Source organism: Solea solea, chromosome 5, assembly GCF_958295425.1.
Source record: "Solea solea chromosome 5, fSolSol10.1, whole genome shotgun sequence".
Classification (NCBI taxonomy): domain Eukaryota; kingdom Metazoa; phylum Chordata; class Actinopteri; order Pleuronectiformes; family Soleidae; genus Solea; species Solea solea.
Window position 1 is genome coordinate 4,103,642 of NC_081138.1, and position 20,267 is coordinate 4,123,908.

At 38.3% G+C, this 20,267-nt stretch overlaps 2 protein-coding genes across 3 annotated transcripts; both read left to right on the forward strand.

Annotated features, from left to right (window-relative positions):
* The first annotated feature begins 3,404 nt into the window (after nucleotides 1-3,404).
* lin7c (lin-7 homolog C (C. elegans)) lies at nucleotides 3,405-11,925 on the forward strand. The gene is made up of 5 exons (XM_058629865.1): nucleotides 3,405-3,612; nucleotides 5,468-5,586; nucleotides 5,700-5,771; nucleotides 6,816-7,025; nucleotides 8,032-11,925. Exons 1-5 carry the CDS (start codon nucleotides 3,576-3,578, stop codon nucleotides 8,197-8,199), a joined length of 606 nt encoding a protein of 201 aa, XP_058485848.1. The 5' UTR covers nucleotides 3,405-3,575; the 3' UTR covers nucleotides 8,200-11,925.
* Nucleotides 11,926-15,823: 3,898 nt separating this feature from the next.
* Nucleotides 15,824-18,782, forward strand: LOC131459076 (large ribosomal subunit protein P2-like). Of its 2 annotated transcripts, none has more exons than XM_058628491.1 (5): nucleotides 15,824-15,934; nucleotides 16,830-16,953; nucleotides 17,055-17,103; nucleotides 17,691-17,786; nucleotides 18,099-18,782. In XM_058628491.1, exons 2-5 carry the CDS (start codon nucleotides 16,831-16,833, stop codon nucleotides 18,176-18,178), a joined length of 348 nt encoding a protein of 115 aa, XP_058484474.1. In that variant the 5' UTR covers nucleotides 15,824-15,934; nucleotide 16,830; the 3' UTR covers nucleotides 18,179-18,782. The 2 variants fall into 2 exon arrangements, with proteins under 2 accessions (XP_058484474.1, XP_058484475.1); XM_058628492.1 differs by having other exon boundaries at nucleotides 18,102-18,782.
* The last annotated feature ends 1,485 nt before the right edge of the window (nucleotides 18,783-20,267 follow it).

Here is a 20,267-nt window from a genome sequence, read left to right on the forward strand (position 1 = left end):
TCAAGGTGCTGTTGTCAAAGCTTTGCTGTTTATTTTTTTATCCCCACCAGAGGACAAGATATATATATATATATATAAAAAGAAAGTATATATATAGATATGCATATACATATGTATATGTATATATACATATATACATATATTCATTGACATGTTTCTGGGTTAATATTATTCATTTTGTATGTTGTGAAGTTGTTTGCAATATTAAACTGAAATATTTGAAGAAATAAAAATGACTATAGGCAAATGAAAAGCAAAACCAATGTCGATAAAGTTTCAACAGTGCATTTCTAGGCCCAGATAAACTTTATTATACAGGCAGGCAGGGAGGACGCCAGACACACACACACACACACACACACACACACACACACACACTGGTTTTCATGACTTCAGAGGTCATTGCATTGACTTACATTCATTTCCTGGGGACTTACTCGAACCTTAACCATAACTACTATAGGCCTAATCCTAACCCTGACCCCTGACCTCTAACCTTAACCTAACCCTGACCTCAGCATAACATGTCTTCACCTTAAAATGTACTCATTTACATTATGGGGATTTTTGTCCCCATAAGGAAGACAAGTCCCCATAATGTGACTGTGGAAACAGATTTAGGTCCCCAAAACATGAGGAAAACCAGACGCACACACACACACACACACACAAAGAGGTTCTTTTAAGGACTCTCCTTGACCTCCATCCATTTGAACAGCCAATCCAAATCTCAACCCCAGTCCAAGTGAGATTCTGCCTCAGTAGGGACCAGGTTTTACTGGTCCTGACACAAGGTCCTCAAGAGGAAATACAAACAAACACACACACACACACACACTGCTCCATAAAAACAAAGAATGGAGTTGTTATACATTTTTACAGGCTGTAATGAAATCATTTATTTTCCAGTGCATTGGAACAGCAGTAAGACAGCGTTCTGGGTGGAGACCACGTATATTTACCAGCTCTGGGTGTTACTCAGTGTTATATTGGGGGGGGGGGGGGAGGAGAATTATATCATTTATAAACCACTTCCTGCTTCAGCACATTCATTTGAACACTTTGTTCAAACGACTGTGCTTTTGATGTTTTTCGTTCTCCCATGAATGCACATGTGAAACATCGCGATGACAAGGATTTAGCATCACGAGTTTAAAAAACACACACAAGTGCAGACAAGTGTAAGTACGCCACAGTTGCATGACAGTGGCTGGATTCACCCACACACACAAACATTTGTGTACATAAAAAACATGACAGCCAGCATGCTCCTGTTGGTGCACGGTAATCCCGTCTTGAAATCTACAACAAAAGAGCAATCATTGCAGATTATATGCAGCTGTGATCACAAGGTGAAGCCTCGCGGTGCCCGGGTTAAACGGCTGCCGCGGCTCCATGTCAACATTCCCTCCGACAGGCGATAATTCACTGCATTGAATTACCTTTCACTCACCGAGTCTGGCTGCCATTGTTCAAGGTTATAGCGAGATAATAAAATCTGAAAAACACATTTCGGATGGATGAGACACTTCTATATATACAGGATGAAAAAAAACTTCACCCCAAAGCTTCGAATACACGTTTGTTTGCATCAAACCACCTCATTTTACTGCGTCTTCATCCGCCTGAAGGTAAGTGTGACCTCTGCGGAGAACCAGAAATGGCATGTTGAGATTTGGAGAAACAAATTGCTGAATCGAGGAAAAAACTTTTTTTTTCTGTGAGCAGAGAAAAGATGCTCCACTTTCTTCTCGGCTTGGATCCTCCAGAGAAGCTTGATGAAGATGCTGTGAGTTACTTTTTTATATGTAAGAAAAAGAAAGAGAAAAAAAAGAGAGAGAGAGAGAGCAAGTTGAGGATTAAAAAGAGAGTCTAAGACAAGCATAGCATAAATCACCTGTCATCCAAAACTGAGCTTTCTCATTATGACCTAACAAGCCAAGTCACAATGAATTCATTTATTACCCTAAGTCATTTCATCCTTTGGGAGGAAAAGCAGTTGTATTGCACTTTTTTCCCCCCGCGCAGAATGCAGAACAATGAATCAAACCCTCTGGGATGTGTGTACAAGTTATCTGAACTGCACCATTTATCACGAGCGGACACCTCGAGCTATTTTTGTTAAGCAAAGCTTAAGCGAGAGAAAACTTCCGTCTTCCAATTAAATTAAAGCAATGAACCTAGTTTCTCTGAAATCACCAGCTGGGTTTACGCCGGGGCTACATCTACTGTACTGTATGTTCACAGGCCGGCCCACATTGTGCTTGGGCGATCATAAATCATGCATGTTGGTAAGTCTTACAGTATGATTTCACAATGAAAAAGGAGGTCGCGCTTCCACAATGGGCTTCTCAGCCGAGTGCTAAACCCCCAAAATAGCAAGTACATTCATAAAGGTATGAATGGTAGCACATCCCAATTCAGCAGTCGGTGCAAAGTGCCCACATTCACTTTTTTTTCTCTCACCAGATAGTAATGCTGTACTTTTTTAACAATGATTTAACACTTTTCAAGCTTTAATGCATGAAACAAGAAGACAGAGGAGGGAAAATGGGCTCATTGTTCACTTAAAAAGAGCCAGGAATTGCTGCTTCTTCAGGTCAGACTCCAAACAGCGATGCCACACAGAGGGCAGGTTTCATCATCTGTCGAAGGGCAGACAGTGCCATCACCACTTGGGTGTGGTCAGAGCAAAAGTGAGTCTTGTCTGAATGTTCAGAGAGAGGGGGAGAGAGAGAGAGCAGTCTGCAGCAGTTTCCCTGCAGGATCATGTATGGGAGTCACAAGACGCGCTGCAGCAGCCGGCCAGTAGAGGACAGTAGAGAGTCTCATCCTTCCCAGGTGTCAGCAAACACACTTTTCCTGCTCCAGTTGCACCGCAGCACATCACGTAACAACTCCTGGATTTATGAACATCCATGTTGGGTGTATGATAATTGAATAGCCCACGTTGTATTGCTCTTATTTTATTATTTATCAGTACCATGGAGATGGGATCAGGTAGCACACACAAGGCCCAATATGAGCACCTCACATTCAGAATAATCCAAGTCACCAGTAAACACTGTCTTAATTTAGAGTTAAATCTCAGCCACAGCAGTATTTACATTTTTGAGAGACATGTGTATCTACTACTGTGCAATTTACAACATTCTGATATAGCATAACATGTAGAGAAACATTTGTAGGATTAGAGAAGTGCTTATAGTATTAAAGAGATATTTGATTAGTTCTATTTGTTATAGTTTGCAGTTGGAATTCATATGATAGAAAAATAATTGAAATCGCCTTGTAATTCAAGGTGTAGTTAGAAAAGACGCATTCACGGACGACAATTTTCAGAGGAAAAGAATAGGAAAAGAACGCGCTGTGCTGGGTGGGTTTTCCCACCTCTACAAGGGTTCGTGAACGCACCATGACACTGGCAGCTAGCCTAGCCGGCTAACTTTTGCTAATCTGATTTATCGCCTGAGTTAAGCACACGTAACGTGAGCCAGGATTATCAAATTTCAGTTTTCCACATCCAGCGTTTAACACACTATCTACCTGACGCCGAACAACCACTCCGCACAAAAATGGCATCGCTTGGGGAGCCCGTGCGACTGGAAAGAGGTAAAGTTAATTGGCTAGCTAACGTTAGCTTAGAAATATTTGTTGTGGTCCCAGGGAAGCGTTAGCCTAGCTTAGATAGCATTAGCTCACCACAGCTGTGATTGTAGTTTTGGGCTTCTAGCTTTCTTCTGTAGTTGGGTAATGTCATACTAACAATAAAGTGTGGATAGTTTTTGTTTATTCTCCAATAATTGTGTATATGTTTCTGTCGCCGAGCTAAATAAACAAAGGTGTTTATGGCTACACTGGTTAACCTAGGGCACTAGCTTACAGGGTAATATGAGTTAGAACCATGGTTACAACAGGGAGTGATGGAGCTGCTTTGATAAAGGTTTCATTTTTATCAGCAGAAAAACACTCCTGTGTACACTTTGCTATATAGACTATATATAGGGTTGAACAGGAAGAATAGTTTACATTACATACTTTATTCAACATTAATATTTTGTTCTATTAAAACGCAGACATTACCGCCTGCTAACACACTGCGACGGGACAGAAGAGAATATAACTGATTTATACTTCGACAAATGTACAGTCTCCTCTTTGTTGGGTTTACTGATATGCATGATGAAGGTCTTCAGAGTAAAGGTGCAGTGGCCTTTCTGTAGTTGTTATCTTTCTTTCAAACTATCGCATAGTATGTGCATAGTATAATTCAATCAGTTTCAGACTTCTTCAAGGACTCCTGTTCTTGTGAAATAATAAAAGTGGCATATGGAATAGCTACTCAACACATAAATGAAGTCCAAGACCTCAAATTAGTTTATAATAGTATCCAGTATCTAATAAATATATATATGTCTTCATTCTTAAAAGGAGGCATCTGTTCCAGTGTCTCCACAGCTGGGACAGCATTAACAGTGCTGATTGTGATGTTGGACAGAACCAAAATTAAATCACTAACTGATGCCTCAAGTTGGTAAATATGTTTACAACAGTCCTAAAACAGCTTGAAGAGTATTGACTTGAGCTGACAGAAACCGTTGCACAGGTGGGAACAAAAGGAACCCACATTTTGGGGTCATAAGTTAATAAACCACTGCATATTGAAGCCATTTTCAGAGTTTTATGACTTAGTTTGTTCACAAATAAAAGTAAGAAGAGTCAGTTCAGTGTGTGGTTTTTTTTTGCATTTGATCTTGTTTTTTATGTTTCTGTGAGTGATCTACTAGCACCTGGATGTAATCAAAGTTTATTCATGACATAAACATTGAAATTAAGGAAAGGAATGTTTTTAAAACAGAAAATGACAAATATCGTGTGTCAAACCTAATATTTCCAGATCTATAAAAGTATGAATACCAAAATCTAGTCACTCCTTTGCTTATAACCTGCATTTTTAGAAAAAATCACGGAAAAACTTGTTATGTTGCTCACAGACACGCCGGCAAACATAACCTCCTTTTGCAGAGGTAACGAGGAAGTAATTATATAACAGCACTAAAATTGACTTTAGTTGCAGCGTATCATTTACCACCTTGGCTTGTTTTGAAGCATGATATATTAAAGGATGCCAAATTGAGTTATGTAGATTCATAACAATGTTTGTTTATCATTAGATAATGATCATGCTTCCATACTAGCATTTATAATGAAAACAAATGCAGTGCAAGGGAAGGTAAATACAGTCTCAGACAAATTAAAAACTTTTTAATAAGCAGCAGGTTTATTATGATTTCAGCTCAATTAATGTATGCATTTTTCAAGTGGTAACACCAGGTGTGTGTTTGTTTTTTAGATTTATATCAGTGATAGTTGACATTCACATAAGTTATTGCCAGTGTTAATGTATGTTTTTGCAGATATCATTACAAATAAAGCTTGATGGTGTCATATTTGTTCTTGTTGGCAGACATAAACCGTGCTATTGAACTGCTTGATAAGCTCCAGAGGACAGGAGAGGTGCCTCCTCAGAAGCTGCAGGCACTGCAGAGGGTCTTACAGAGTGAATTCTGTAACGCTGTCAGAGAAGTGAGATTTCTTAAAGCATATCGTAAAGTCATTATTATTCTCCTCTGATGTGTGACATTACTGTCTGCTCATCTTTTGAAAAATGTACATATTGTCCAACAATGTCTTTTCAGGTTTATGAGCACGTGTATGAAACAGTGGACATCAATAGCAGTCCGGAGGTCAGGGCCAATGCCACAGCTAAGGTAAGCCCAAGTCATCAAAAGCTTTAACATTTCACTCACGCACACATCTTTGTTTTCCACTCTGAGTTTTTAAATGTGCTCTACTTGAACTTTTCACATTAGCCATGTTTACATGGACACAAATAATCATTGATTAATGTAAACACGCATGTACAAGTTGTCTGAAAGAAATTTTACTCCCATCAAGAGTTTTTGTGTTCCACTGTTACTGCGATCATTCTGGTTTGTATTATCATGTGTCTGCGCTGCTTAATTGGGACATATTTCTCCCTTTGATGTTGCTGGAAATGGATAGATACATAGCAAGAGCACAAAATAAATAAATGGTCTGGAGCCGCCACAGTTTTCTAATTAGAGACTTCCTTAGAATTTTGGATTGTGGGGCAGTAACTTAAGTGCACTTGGATTGATGTAAATGTCCTTGTGCCCTCTCTCTCTCTGTTCATCAACCACATTAGCGGTATGAACTGCTGATCTTGTAGCTTCATTATAGTGAACTGAAGAAACAAAAGTGTTGTTTGAATAACATGATGTTGGTCCATTTTAAAAAAAATAAACAAAAATGACAAATGCGATGGGCAATTGCACAGTTGGTCTGCAACGATTGATTGATTACTGAATTGATTAATGTTTTCTAGTGTTTATCTGATTAAATGTGAATATTTTCTGCATTATTTGCCTTGCATAACAAAGAAATTATTAAAACTCAATCATTTTGGTTTATGGACAAAGCAAGAGAACATCATTATTTTGAGGTTTGGAATAACTAATCAACATTTATCAACTTTTTTGACCTGTTAATGGACCAAACTACTAATTGATTAATCCAGATATTATTGCTGCAGCCCTAGTGCACGTAAATCGTCTTCTATTTCAAGACAATGGGACAACCCTGCACATGTCAAAACCGTTTATTCTGATTTAACGCTTGATACACGTGTCATAATCAGATTACTTATTCTTACATTCATGTAAATTTACACGTGTAATCCAGTAAATTAAATGATACACAGCAGTTTAAGATCACCCTCTTTTGATTTGTAGGCTACTGTGGCAGCTTTTGCAGCGAGTGAGGGACACTCACATCCACGTGTTGTGGAACTGCCCAAGACAGAAGAAGGCCTGGGATTCAACATAATGGGCGGAAAGGAGCAAAACTCCCCGATTTACATCTCGCGGATCATCCCAGGAGGCATCGCTGACCGCCACGGAGGCCTGAAGAGAGGCGACCAGCTTCTCTCTGTTAATGGGGTGGTATGTTAAAATCACACAATCACAACGTTCTCGACAAAAGTAACTGCAGCCGCCAGGTCCCGAGGATTTATAACCCTGACACCCGTCTGTATGCTACTAATTATTTTGTTTATGGAGGAGAACATTAAAACCATCTGCAATGTTTGAAAAAAAAAACGCAATCGTGTCCATCAGATTGGGAGGTCGTGCCTTTTCATATTACTGGCTTGAGACTCTTTATATTTCCTCTTGAAGACTTGTTACAGCAATTCCTCTTTTCATGTTACTTGACATCATACGCCTCCAGTATTTTTAGCAAAGAACTTGCTTTTCTGAAAGTTTACATTCAACATTCTCATTGTTTGCAGAAACAAGATGAAATGAAAGCTAGCCTGTATCCAGTCTCAAAGAAGTGCAGCATTTGTGCTGCGTGTAATGGAAAAGACTGGTTGGAAGGAAAACTTAGGACAGATAAGGACACCAGCATGAGTCATTGTCTTTGCTTGTTCTAAACATGAATGTTGACATTCTAGCATCCAGACGGAGGCTGCTCGCAGGCACATGTGGATTTAAACAATGTAGGCCTCTGGTGTGCCTGGACATTAACTCTGGAAATCTTTTATGAGAACGGAAATGCGTTCATCACATTTAATAGGCCTCAAGGTTTTAAAAATACCCTGCAGGGCATCTTTCAGGCTCTTTCACATTAGTCACAGGCTTCAGCAGTTTCTCTCTGTTCTGCAGAGATTGTTAAAAAAAGATTCGAGATCAGCCGCACGTAATCATCCAATTGACTTTGGTTATTGCTTTATTGTTGTTCTCATTAAAATGGCCAAATGAAAATGCTTTATATGGTGTTTTTTTAAGCAGGGTTAAGCTGCTACCGCGTTCATTCCAGTTCCTGTAAAACACTGGGTTCATTGTTTCTTCTGAAGACACTACATATCGAACGTAGCCTTGAGTTTCTCTAGATAAACGGCTGTTTGATTGTAACCAAAAATGTTACTGTACGTTCTGTGTTTCTTAGAGCGTCGAAGGTGAGCACCACGAGAAAGCGGTGGAACTCCTCAAAGCAGCTCAGGGCACGGTCAAGCTGGTCGTGAGGTACACGCCCAGAGTCCTGGAGGAAATGGAGTCACGCTTCGAGAAAATGAGGTCGGCAAAGCGTCGGCAACAGAACAACTTCCCCAAGTAGGATTTGTCCCCATCGGTGGCCGGCTCCCCACCTCTCTTTTTTTTTTTTAACCCCCCCCCGCCCGAAACCACAGCACATGTAAGTTCAAACAGTAGTTGCCGCTCACACATTCTGTACATTATGCCTCTGCTCATCTTTGTAGCCTTTTTAATATTCACCATTGTTACCATACTAGACACTAGGACTCTCCATGAGCACTAGGATCATTGATGATGGTTGCCAGTGTAGGCGGTCTCTCACACATGTGCATTATTTTTGAATTGGACAGTTTGAATGCAACTCTGAGGCCATCTGCAGAGCTCCTGTGACTGGAACGGTAGTGTTTGTAAAAAAACAAAAAACACAGACACTACCAAGTGCCTCAGGGCAAACACATTTATCTTCTGTGTGTTGTTTTAATGGTTTAAAGTCAAATGCCGGTTATTAAATGGCTGTGGCAGGGATTACTACATGATTTCTCTCAAGTAATATTGTCATTTTTATGGCCACTGCACATGCAGATACAGAGTAGCTGAGAGCTTTGGAGGAGCTGATGTTGAATTGTCCAAAAGAAATATGTTTAATAAGGGAAACCACTGTAAGGTCACTCTAAATCAAAGGACGTGGATTGTCTGTAAGGTTTGTATCTGGCAAAGTTTTCACACTATGAAAGAATTCAGCAGGTGCTAACACTAATGTCTCAGCTAACTGTCGACTTAATTCCTGCCGTCAGTCACTCGCATGTTTACGTTTGTGGAAGTCGTAAACCTTTATGATTTATTTGTCTTGACACAGATCAGGAATTACCGCTCCGTTATTGCAACGGTACTTTGGACAAGTCAGTTTCTTTGCTAAAAAAAAAGAAAGAAAAGAAAAACTGCTTGTTCATATTATTCGCATCATTTAGTGCAGAGCAAAGTAAGACATGCGTCGTATCTCGTGACTTGGATGAAAGCTTTACTGAATGAAGTGGCGTTTTTAGGGCATCGCATTGTAAATCTGCCATTTTGTTACTCCACGTCTTACTCAAAATAAAACATGCAACCTATGAAGCTTTTGGTACTTTTATATCCTGGAATCATTAATATACTATTAACGAGTAATAATTGCACCCATCAGACCAGACCTTGTGTAAGCATTAAGATTTAAAGACGAAACTAAGGCTACATTTCATTGATTTAGTGGAGCATTATTTTCCTATCTAAGATTAAAAACAATTCCAGGGACCACCTTATGATTTAGAATTAGAGTAATTTGGTGATAAATTGTTCAAGTGTAAAGTAATTTAAAGAAACAATGAAGGCATTTAATGAATGAATTTTACCCCAGAGAACCACTGATTGTCCTGTAACTCCACATTTATTACACAGAAAGCACACAATAGCATTAAGATAATCGCGATAATGACACGTGATATTTTATTACTGAATACTGCCACTGTCATTAGCAGTGCTGATATGATGCCAAACCTGTGTCAATAACCCTCAATAATACTGTATCACAATCCCACGTAACAGCATGTAAACAAAGTTTTATGTGCGTTTGCAGAATTAATTGATATTGTATTGATATTCCATGTATTTCACTCACCTCAGCATGGACACGGATTTCTCTACGATATTTAATGATTGCTTTTCTTGCTTTTCCATTTCAGTGTAATGATTGTGTGTTGAAGCCCCTCCTCGTTCAGTCTTCCAGTGTTTGGGAAGAGCGTTTTTTTTTTTTAATGTATAGTTTCCATGGTAGATGCAGTATCTTGTATATAGCACATACACTAGGCTTTAGCTACAGTATGTAAGCCATACTATTGTCCAGTCTCAGGATCAACAAAGGAAGGTGGTAACAATTATTTATCTAACTGGTGAGGAATTTAAATCAGCGGTGGAGAAAAACACAATTTCTTTGTAAAACTAAAACTCTTCAGTCTGTCTTTGAGTTTCCTGCTCACATGTCCTCTGATGTTTTTTTTTTCTTTGAATGCAGTATATTGTTAAATGGATCATATCCAGTCGAGTGTGTCACTTTGCAAGTGTTTTGTTCAACCCGACGTGATATAATGACCATAAACGGCTGTACAGTTGTCGTGACCCAGACATCTGAAAGTAGGTCCACTTAATGCTTTCCATTTGACTTTGTGTTGTAGTTACTCCAGAGCTTTTTATTCTTTGTTTTCATTTTGGTCGTTTTTTTCCCACTATCTTATCGAAAATGTTGTTTCACGATTATTATTATTATTATCAGTGCGTTGAATTTTTTTTCCCCCCACAAGACGATTAGTCAGTCATTTTTGTGTCAGTACAGCAAAAAGTTGTCTTATTTTTCTCTGTTATAGTCAACATACATTAACTGGTGGCTGTTTATTATCACTAGTTATGTTTACATGTGGAAAATGTCTGCATTCCATATGGATTATTTTCCGACTGGCATTTACAGCTTCGTTCCCCCGTTGTTGCACGTGTCCGCTCGTCCCTTCACTGTCCGCTATCCGCCTCATTTTCCCCTCTTCTTCCTTCCGCGTCTGAATTTTCTTCCCTTTTCCCGCAGTAGCAAAAAGGAAATATGTCACCAAACCAGGAAGTCACCGGCCACTTGTGTCCATGTAAACATAGCTACTGAGTCGGATTTTTTTTTTTTACTATGTTCACAAAATAACATGCCAGCAAATTAAATATTGCAAAAAAAATAGCGGATAAATTCGGTGTGCTCCCCTTTAAACCATTTTAATCTTGTAAAAAATTGCTGAATTGTCCGAAGCAGATCAACTATCTATGCAAGATCATCTAAAAAACTTTGAAAATCTCTTGTTTTGGTGCAAAAAAACCCGATTGTTTTTCCTCGAGAATGTTATGAAATATAGGAGTTACACGATGCACGACGAGGCATTTTCAGTGTCCGTCGTCGCAGCGTGCTCATTTTGATCGCCGTCGCCGTTTGATTTCAGCCTTTCTCTCTTAATTCATGATTGTGCGGATGCATGTGGAAGAACAGGCTTCTGTGAAAGTGTGATTAGCAGTAGACGACGCCATAGCTTTTCTTTGAGCGTACCATTACGTTGAGGCAGAATAAAGTGGGTATGTACATAGAAGTTGAAATGTCTTAATATAATGTATAGTTTGCCCCTTGTTTGTAGATTGTTTTTATCCAATAGTAGATATTTATCTTCACCGCTCATGTATAGTAATTCCAGGAAAAGAAATGTAATGAGACTCACACTGAATGTCACTGCTCATCATTTTGTGAAGTACTCCTCAACTTTCTACCAGTTTTCATTTTCTATATATTGGAATGGTCTATAAAAATATTTTTTATAATAGTTTTGTTTTGATATTTTTCTCAATTTTTATAAGTGTTTTTTTCCTAGTCAAATACCAGGATTAATAATAGTAATAATAATAATACTAGTAATAATAATAATAGGTACTGGTGTACCAGGGCCGTATCAGCGGAGCCTCTCTGAGAAGCTGCACTGATGTAGAACGTGTGAATAATAATAATGTCCTCGGTGAGCATGTTCTTTTCCGAGACCCGAACCGATTTATCTTTTCTTTTTAGTACAGTAAAACCAAACTTGCAACATTTGTGGACGTTTTGAAATCTTTTAGTCGGTGCTTGTTTCCGGATTAATATCTGTAGACCTTGTCGTGTTATCTTGTGTTATCTAATTTACCGTGTTTCATTGATGTGGAATGTAAAATGTGATGTAGAACCATGATCAGACTGGAGGATAAATAAATATTGCTAAAAACAGGTGACTTTTGTTGGTGTTTTTGAACTTTATTACATGGTTGGGTCGAATTGATTTGTCCTTTTTGAAGTTCTTTGTGCTGCTGCTATATACACACAAACGCTCCCTTGGTCAGGTCTGATAGTATTGCTCGACAGAGCCTGTTTCTACACTGTTTCTATGTAAAAAAAAAGAAAGAACACAACATTTCAATCCTTGATGATGATCTACAGGTGCCACTGGTGACACTTCGGTGTGCTTGGTGTCATTTCTTTCACGCAGCAGTTTGAGGCTGAAAAACATGAGCGGGAATAGTCTAATCCCATTCCTTAATAATCCACACAAGATGTTTACGGGCGTGTCCCTCTTATCATGTCGAACAGTTTCATAACCGTCTCTCCCCCGCTTCACAGTAACTGTCACATATGGCACACGTTTTATGGACACTGAGAACATGGCCGCGGTGCACAGACACGTCTCCTTTTGAAGTGGACGAAAAACATGTTTGCTGGACGAACCTGGTGTGAACCCCTCACGCTCGGGCTTTTGAGAGAGTTGTTATTTCTGACTTGTCTGCCATGCCGATGTGTTACGTGTGTGTGTGTGTGGCTCCATCGAGAAAAATGTTTCAGCAGAGAGAAAAAAGGGCGCTGACAGAGACTTGGCAGTGACTTAAGTTCAAGTGTTTCTCTTAAACCCACAATTTCATGGTCAAAAACAATGTGTCCTCAAGTAGGTGGAGACATTCAGATTTACACCCAGCAGCACCTGCCAGTGTCAGAGTCATTTCCTCCTTTTTATGCCATAGTTTTTTATTTTTATTTTTTTCATATACGAGATATATCTGGAACATCTTGAAGAAATTCATTCAAATTTGACATTTAGTGGAAACTGGAGGATGAGCCGATTATATTTTGACGGTCAAAGTTTTTTTGGCCTTTTTGAACATTCGAGTCACACGAGTCATGAGTCAAACATCGCGGAGACATAATCCGAGTTCGCTCATGCTTCTGTTTGAACGCCAACTGAAACCTCATTCTCATTTATTGCTTTTAAAATTCAATAACACTTTGGCCACGCTGCTACGGAATCAAAAAAACACATCAAAAATCAAAAGAACTCCAGACCAGTTTAATATCCTTGAACACGACTCATTGTCTGTGTCTCTTCGTACCAGGAAAGACGAAGATTTCACGGAAAAACATTAAAGATCATTATTATCATGCCTGTCGGCTTGTGATTTTAAGCGGCTCAATCACTTTATCTTTTGTGGGATTCTGTGAGGCAACCAAGATGTTCTTCTTCTTCTTCTTCTTCCAGTAAATCTCCAGCAGGTTGTACACTGAGAGGTGCAACGCTGCCCCCCACAGTCCAAGATCTCAATCACAGTTTGAACTTCTGCCACCTCAGACTCATCTTCTGATGCTGTTATAGAAATCAGTGAAGCTGATTGCTTAAAATATAATACACATTTTTGGGCTTTTTTTTTTTTTACATCCATCTGTCAAAATATAACAATTTAATATTTTAATTTAAGTTAATTTAAAATTGTTCATTAACTGAAATAAAAATAAAAACTAGAGTTGTTGTGCTTACTTTTTGTAAATTAATTTCATAAATAATCCTTTTGAGTTCATATGAAGTGTGAAATTGAAAATTGAAAATTGAAGTGTGGCAATTTTGAAAGCTTGTATTAAAAGCTAGTTTTTGATGAATTTTTGTTTACAATGTGTGACATAAGGCTATGCAAGTTAAATGTGTCTCATGAGGGTTATTTATTATTATTTACATTATGTGTCATGTGTGTCTTTAGTGTGTCGGCTATTCGATTTTTACCTGACACTGTACGGTGCACATTTTGCACTTTTTATGACTGAATATTTATGATGACCTTTTTGCATTTTGCATCTGGCAAATACTCCATATTACAAAAAAACTAAAACTAATAAAAACTAGAAAACCTGCTCTAAAAATGAACTCATTTAAAAACAAAAAAAGTCCAAACTAAATAAAAGCTAAAATGAATGAAAAATCCAAAACTATTATAACCTTGATTGGCAACAGCGCCCCTTGTGACCCTCATGTGGAGGATAAACATGATGTAATAGGTTCGTGTGGTCAGTCCATCTTGAAAACAGGCTCTGTCAAGCAATACTATCAGCAGGCTGTTTACATAAACAAAGCTGACTTATCTGAGAGCTCAGTTTGGGGCTATTAGTGTTCGAGCTAAAGAGATAAACGTGATTTAATTAACTCAAATTCTGCCACACATCCCAAGCAAGGCAAAGCAACAGACAAATAAAGGTTCTGTGAATACAAATATGCAAAGTTAAATCTACATGTGATTACTTAATAATCACTGATGCTGATTTCTTAGAAATCAGGCAGTGGTAGACGAAGGCTCGACAGAGGTTTTGCTTGTTCACACTTACAGCTGGAGACCAGAGAGCAACAGCTGCAGGTTCCTCGTGGTGCGGGTCGGATCCACTCCAGAGACTCGTCGTGTGCGGGAGGTTGACTTCACTGTCATTTCTGGCGACCGAGATCAATCACAGCCAGGAGCAAAAAAAACAAGGACAGAGACTGAGGACGAAGCACGGAAATCAGCAGAAGGAGCTGACGAGGAGGAAGAGGAACTCTAATCCCAGTGTTTTCCTAACTTTTTATACGTCAACACACCATTGCAACCTTATTAAATGACCTTGCAAATGTTTGGTAAACGAATCACACTCTTATTTTATGCAAAATAAACATTAAATTATCTAATTCTTATTTCCAGGATTTAACCAGATTTAGCTGTAAATGTCACAATGCATTACCTTATTCTAATTCCATAGGCTTTATCTGACAATTCACAATATAATACCATACTTATTTTATTTTATTATTTTATTTATTATTATTGTGGCTATATAAACAGTTATTTGTGAGTATTTCTGCAGGAAAATACCACTAAATCACAGTTATGTACTGTATGATGTAACTGCTGTGAAGGTCCAGTGAAATACAGTATTTCTAAAGGTCACTGTGACATTTACAGCTGTCAGTTTGCAGTAATTTACCATGAAATGATTCATTCATTAACCTACAGACAGGGTTATTTACTGTAAATATACCCATAAGGTACGTGATACAACTAGTAACCAGTCATTTATTGTGAAAGTATTGTCAAATATTTTTACAATGAAAAACAGCAGTGGAAACTCAACCGAACAGAATTTAGAAACAGATTTTAATGCTGAAACACACAAAACAAGAGATAATGACCAAGAGTCATTTGCTCCACAGTATAATCGTGAGTGCTGGTGTAACCACGGGTAGATTTTGTTTTAGTATTATGGTAGTTTTAGTGTTTATTTTATGTTTTATTTGTTTTTGTTTTTGTGGTAGTCAGTTGTTTTTGTAATTTCAGTATCAGAATGTTTGTGTTTTGTTTTACTTCGTCTGACTGCGGGCCAGTTTTCCCATCTGGGACGATTAAAGTGCAGTGACAATGTCTGCTTTGAGTTTTGCTTCTGGAAAAGGGACCGACCACAAACAATGTCAGAGGCAGTCTCAGTTAATCTGACAATATGTGTACAAAACAACACAAATCCTCCAGTAAATAACGATGTGGATTCCTCCACTAGAGAGGGGAAAGGTCATGCAGGAGGTGCGCCCTCAAAATGTTCTCACATCCACAGAAGTGAATGTAAGAAGAACAGTAATATTGTATAATCATAAAATTAAAACAATCGGCATACATAAAAACACATTTTACTGCTGAATACAATAACACAAATTAGCAAACTGTCTTAATTTTGTCTTGGATAAACTTCTTTTTCAGTAGGATAAGAAGTCAAAACACTAAGAAGCTGTATTTTTCCTGGAAAAATAGATGTTCAGTAATTAACCAGCAGGTGGCGCTTGTGTGTATTGTCGCCGTGGTCGTCACCGAAGACGAAGAGGCTTCTTCCGTTTCCGTTTGACAGCGGTGCTTCCTTTTCAGCCCGCTAACCTCGGAGAGAACACGCGTTCGCCTGTATAGCTCAAGTGAGTCGCTTTTTTGTAATGTAATTAACGCAGTAATATGTGGAGAAACACCCTTATTGGCGAAATAAGAAAGTAAAGTCACGGTCCCGTTCACTTAAAGACACTAAAAGCGACATTTTAGGGCGTATTTATCATTTTTTTCCTCACCGTGTAGCCAACGTTAGCTAACGTCACCAGGACCGAAGCACACGCCGCCACATGGGCGTTAAAGCTGCAGCTGTGTCGTTGGTCTTGTACCGTTTTAAATACGTTTGTCCGAGTTTATACAGTTTGGTAACACTTGACTGAACCTGAGGCTGAACAACAAAGTGTTTAGTGACACTCGGGACTTAAGTAAACACGAGCTTAAATCTTGTACTGAACAGCCGCCACTCATCATTTAGACATCGAGAAAAGTCATGGTCACTGTAATGTTATGTTAGCGAAAATTCGACTCAACGTTTTAACGTTGCTTCATCATTAAAGTTATACCAAACAAATGTGTTTTAAGCTTTAGCTTTAGTTAGCCAACTATGATTGTCAATTTTAAAAAATATATACAACTGCTAATTGTCTTAAAAAGGGTTTTAACCTAACGACCATTTTCTTAATAGATTAAGCTGTTAATTGATAAAGGTTGTGTGGTCCACAAAATGTTATTTGATTTTTCCCAAATTTCAATATAAGTCATTAATATGCCATTAAATCAAAGCTATTCATTTAAGGTGCAATGAAACCAGAAAGTGGTTGAATAGTATATCACATTTTCTGTACGTTTTGATTTTCTGTATTTTGATGTACAGATTGAGGTGCCAAAAATGCAATTGCCTGTTCATCAGCATAAGGCCTTATTTATGCTGTGTCGAGTTGAACACAGCAATTGACGCTAAAAATCATCCCCTTGGTTTTTTTTCAGGATGCGTTACGTTGCTGCTTACCTGCTCGCTGCCCTGAGTGGCAATGACAACCCTGGGGCCAAGGAAATCAAGAAGATCCTGGACAGTGTTGGCATTGAGGCCGATAGCACACGCTTGGACAAGGTACAAAAACTGCCTGCAGTGCATTGTCTGTGGCCTCAGTTGCACTTGCAGCTGGTCATTGCCCTTATGATACACATGTAATTTGGCCTTTCTTTCTACAGGTCATCGCTGAGCTCAAGGGCAAGAATGTGAATGACGTGATTGCAACAGGTAAGTTTAACTGTGTTCAGTGATGAATTTGATAGATCCCAGTGACTCTCAGTTAAAGGAACACCAGGTTGAATTTGATTTATTAACCATATCTCAGAATTTCATTGAAGACTAGCAGCTATAATTTTTGCTTTTTGTGAATTGGGCTGCATTAATGGCTTTACATTTTAGGTAATTAACACATGATGCTGTTGTGAATTATTTAATCAGTCTACGAATCTGATAATGTTCACCATTATAATTTGCTAATCGATTAGGGAGATATCCTGCTCCTTAATTTTTCAAAGAGTATCTGAATGGAGTCTGTTCAAGCCAGATTACACTGACTGTTAAATATCATGTCTTTTGACTGTAGTTATTACTATAAATGTAAAGCTGTCAGAGGCTGTGTTCAGTTGACCAATGCTGCAAAAAATAAGTCCAGCTATTGTAACAACAAAGAGAATATTAGGCAAATATTGTTGCAGTACAATTTCTGTGTTGAATCTTGTGATGTGCACATACTGACACTGAGCTCTGTCTTGTTCTGGGCTACCGAGTGTTGATGCCATCACCTGCTTAATGTCTGCCAATCTGTCTCTCCTCAGGTTACAGTAAGTTGGCCAGCATGCCAGCAGGTGGCGCCGTGGCCGTTGCCAGCTCTGCAGCTGGTGGCTCAGGTGGAGCCGCAGCTCCTGCTGCAGGTGAGCATTACTGCTTAGCACCTCATTAGTCAGCACCAGTAACACTTGGCACGCAGTGCCTTTGTATTCACCTTGTATGTTAGTACAATAACATGAGGTTAAATTCTTCAGTCAGAATAAGTTGTTTTTCCCAAATAATTACATTTGGCAAATCTACATCAAAGTAGACAGAGTTAAGGTCTTACCCGCTTAAGTTGTTTTCCTCCATTTGTTGTTTAGTGTGGCTAGTTTGGAGAATATGTAATTGGTATTTTAATGGTCCACGGTGACCTCACATGAAGCAGCAACTAATATCAATTTGTCCTTTTTTAGCAGCTGAGGAGAAGAAGGAAGAGAAGAAAGAAGAGTCTGAGGAGTCCGATGACGACATGGGATTCGGTCTCTTCGACTAAATCTTTCCTAACAATAAAGTTTCTAAAAAAGAAAAGAGAAATGGTATTTTAATTTTCAGATTTCTGGTTGTGGCAACTCAACACTTATTTAATAGATAGAAGAATTTCAGTTACTTCACTATTTTTAAATGTGAAAGTGAAAAACATTTAAACAATGTTAATCCTGCCACGTGACATAGTTCAGCTCTGAACTCAGTGTTGGCCCATTCATCATGTAATTGAGTGGTTTGTACGAAAGGTGGTGCTGCTAATTCCTTTATGGTACACTGGGAGCAGAAGCTCCCTCATTATGTTCTGTGTGTTTTTAAATCATGCTCATAGCATGCACTGAATCCTTGAATCATAGATGACGAATAGTGATGGCTTGTTGAAAGCTGGTAATCAGTCTAAACCTCCATCAAAGATTATCTGGTTCCCAAAGTGCTAATACAGGTCTTAATAAAATTCTGATCACATATCGCTACCAAAATGTATCCATTTCTTCCCCAAATCCCCAGAAAATATCTCAAATGTATACTTACCTTTTCGAGTTGTGCTACCCAAAAACAAAAGGCTGGTAAAAATATAACCTAAATCAAATAAAAATCACATTTTCTTGAATGAATCTCAAGGTTCTGCAGTGAAATTGCTTAACACATAACAAGTTTCCTGTGACAAGTAGAAGAGACAGCACAGCGTGACTGATCAGGTACCCACAGTGTCAAACACTCCAGAATCTAATAATTATTTCCTTGGACCAGAAAATTAAATCTAAATCTGTTCTTGACTTTTTGAGTTAAGCTCATCAGAAGGGAATGCTGAAACCAAACACAGTTAATTCCAGGCAGAGTGAAGTAAACTATTTGAGTGAAAAGCAACATTTTTAATGTTGGTTTACAAAAATCCGGTTACAGTGACTGACCAGAATTATGAAGGGCCTAATAAAACAATTCTTTACAAAACAGCCGTTTAATGAATCATTCGTGTCTGTGGTTTTTAATGTGAACTATCATTAAATAAATAACCGAAACCAATAAAAACTGAGGACAAATCTTCAAAGCTCATGGTAATTCCTCAGAATTCAGGTTCAAAGGTCACCTTGTGGTGCTTGCCGTTATCAGCGAACAACACAGAACTGACCTCAGTCTTTATATGAGTCTTTATAATCTTCCAATATTTCACAGCCGTTGCAACATCAGCATATAACTTTTGATCTCAGTACAGAGTGTTAACGCTGACGGTCTGCCCACAACAACCGAACGATACAGTGTCACGTCGCACAGTGTGTTACAAAATGTCCCAGACTGAATAAAACAGCTCTGATTATATTATCTAGTTTTATATTATATAGTGCTCAGTCAGTAATTTGCAGCAGTGGTTCCCAAACACAGGTTCAAAGCTGATAGATGGGTCGCAGGAGACTGTTTTTGGTGTCCCCAAACAAATTTGCTGAATTATACCAAATTTTTAAGATTTATGTTATATATTGTATATATTGTAATGCCTTTACATTCAAACATCTCTTGGAAATATTTACTTTATCAATTCACCTCTGGCTTTAAATTAGTTATTACTTTATGCACAAACTTGTAAAATATTGTGATTTGGTTCCCGACACCTTGCTATCTTTAAAAAGTGGATCATAATAAAAAAGGTTTGGGAAACACTGGGTTTTTTTTTTAGTATAAAGGACATTTAATTGCTCTGAACAGGCGATGAAGGAGGACATTTGTATTCATTTTCGTGGTGTGGTGTTGCAACAATGTATGTGACGCATGTCTTTCAACTTATGACTAAGACACTTGAGGGTTTTTGAGTTTATGCAGAAACGGAGTTTTGAGAATTGCTTCTAAGGTCCAGTTAAATGAGGAAGTTGTGAGACAATATTAAGTAAGTCTTACCATCATGCTGAGCTGTCCAAAAGGAAATACATGGTGTTATGATGTCATTAGATTTGTCTGAATCCTGTGTCATACTTGATTTTGTTTTTCCTTTTTTTAATGTAGAATTTGGAGATGCAGTTTGTGGCCCAAAGAAAAAAAATGTTCAAATCAAATTTGGTGGAGACCTGAATACATGAACCTGATTCCGAATAAAAGAAAATAAAGAA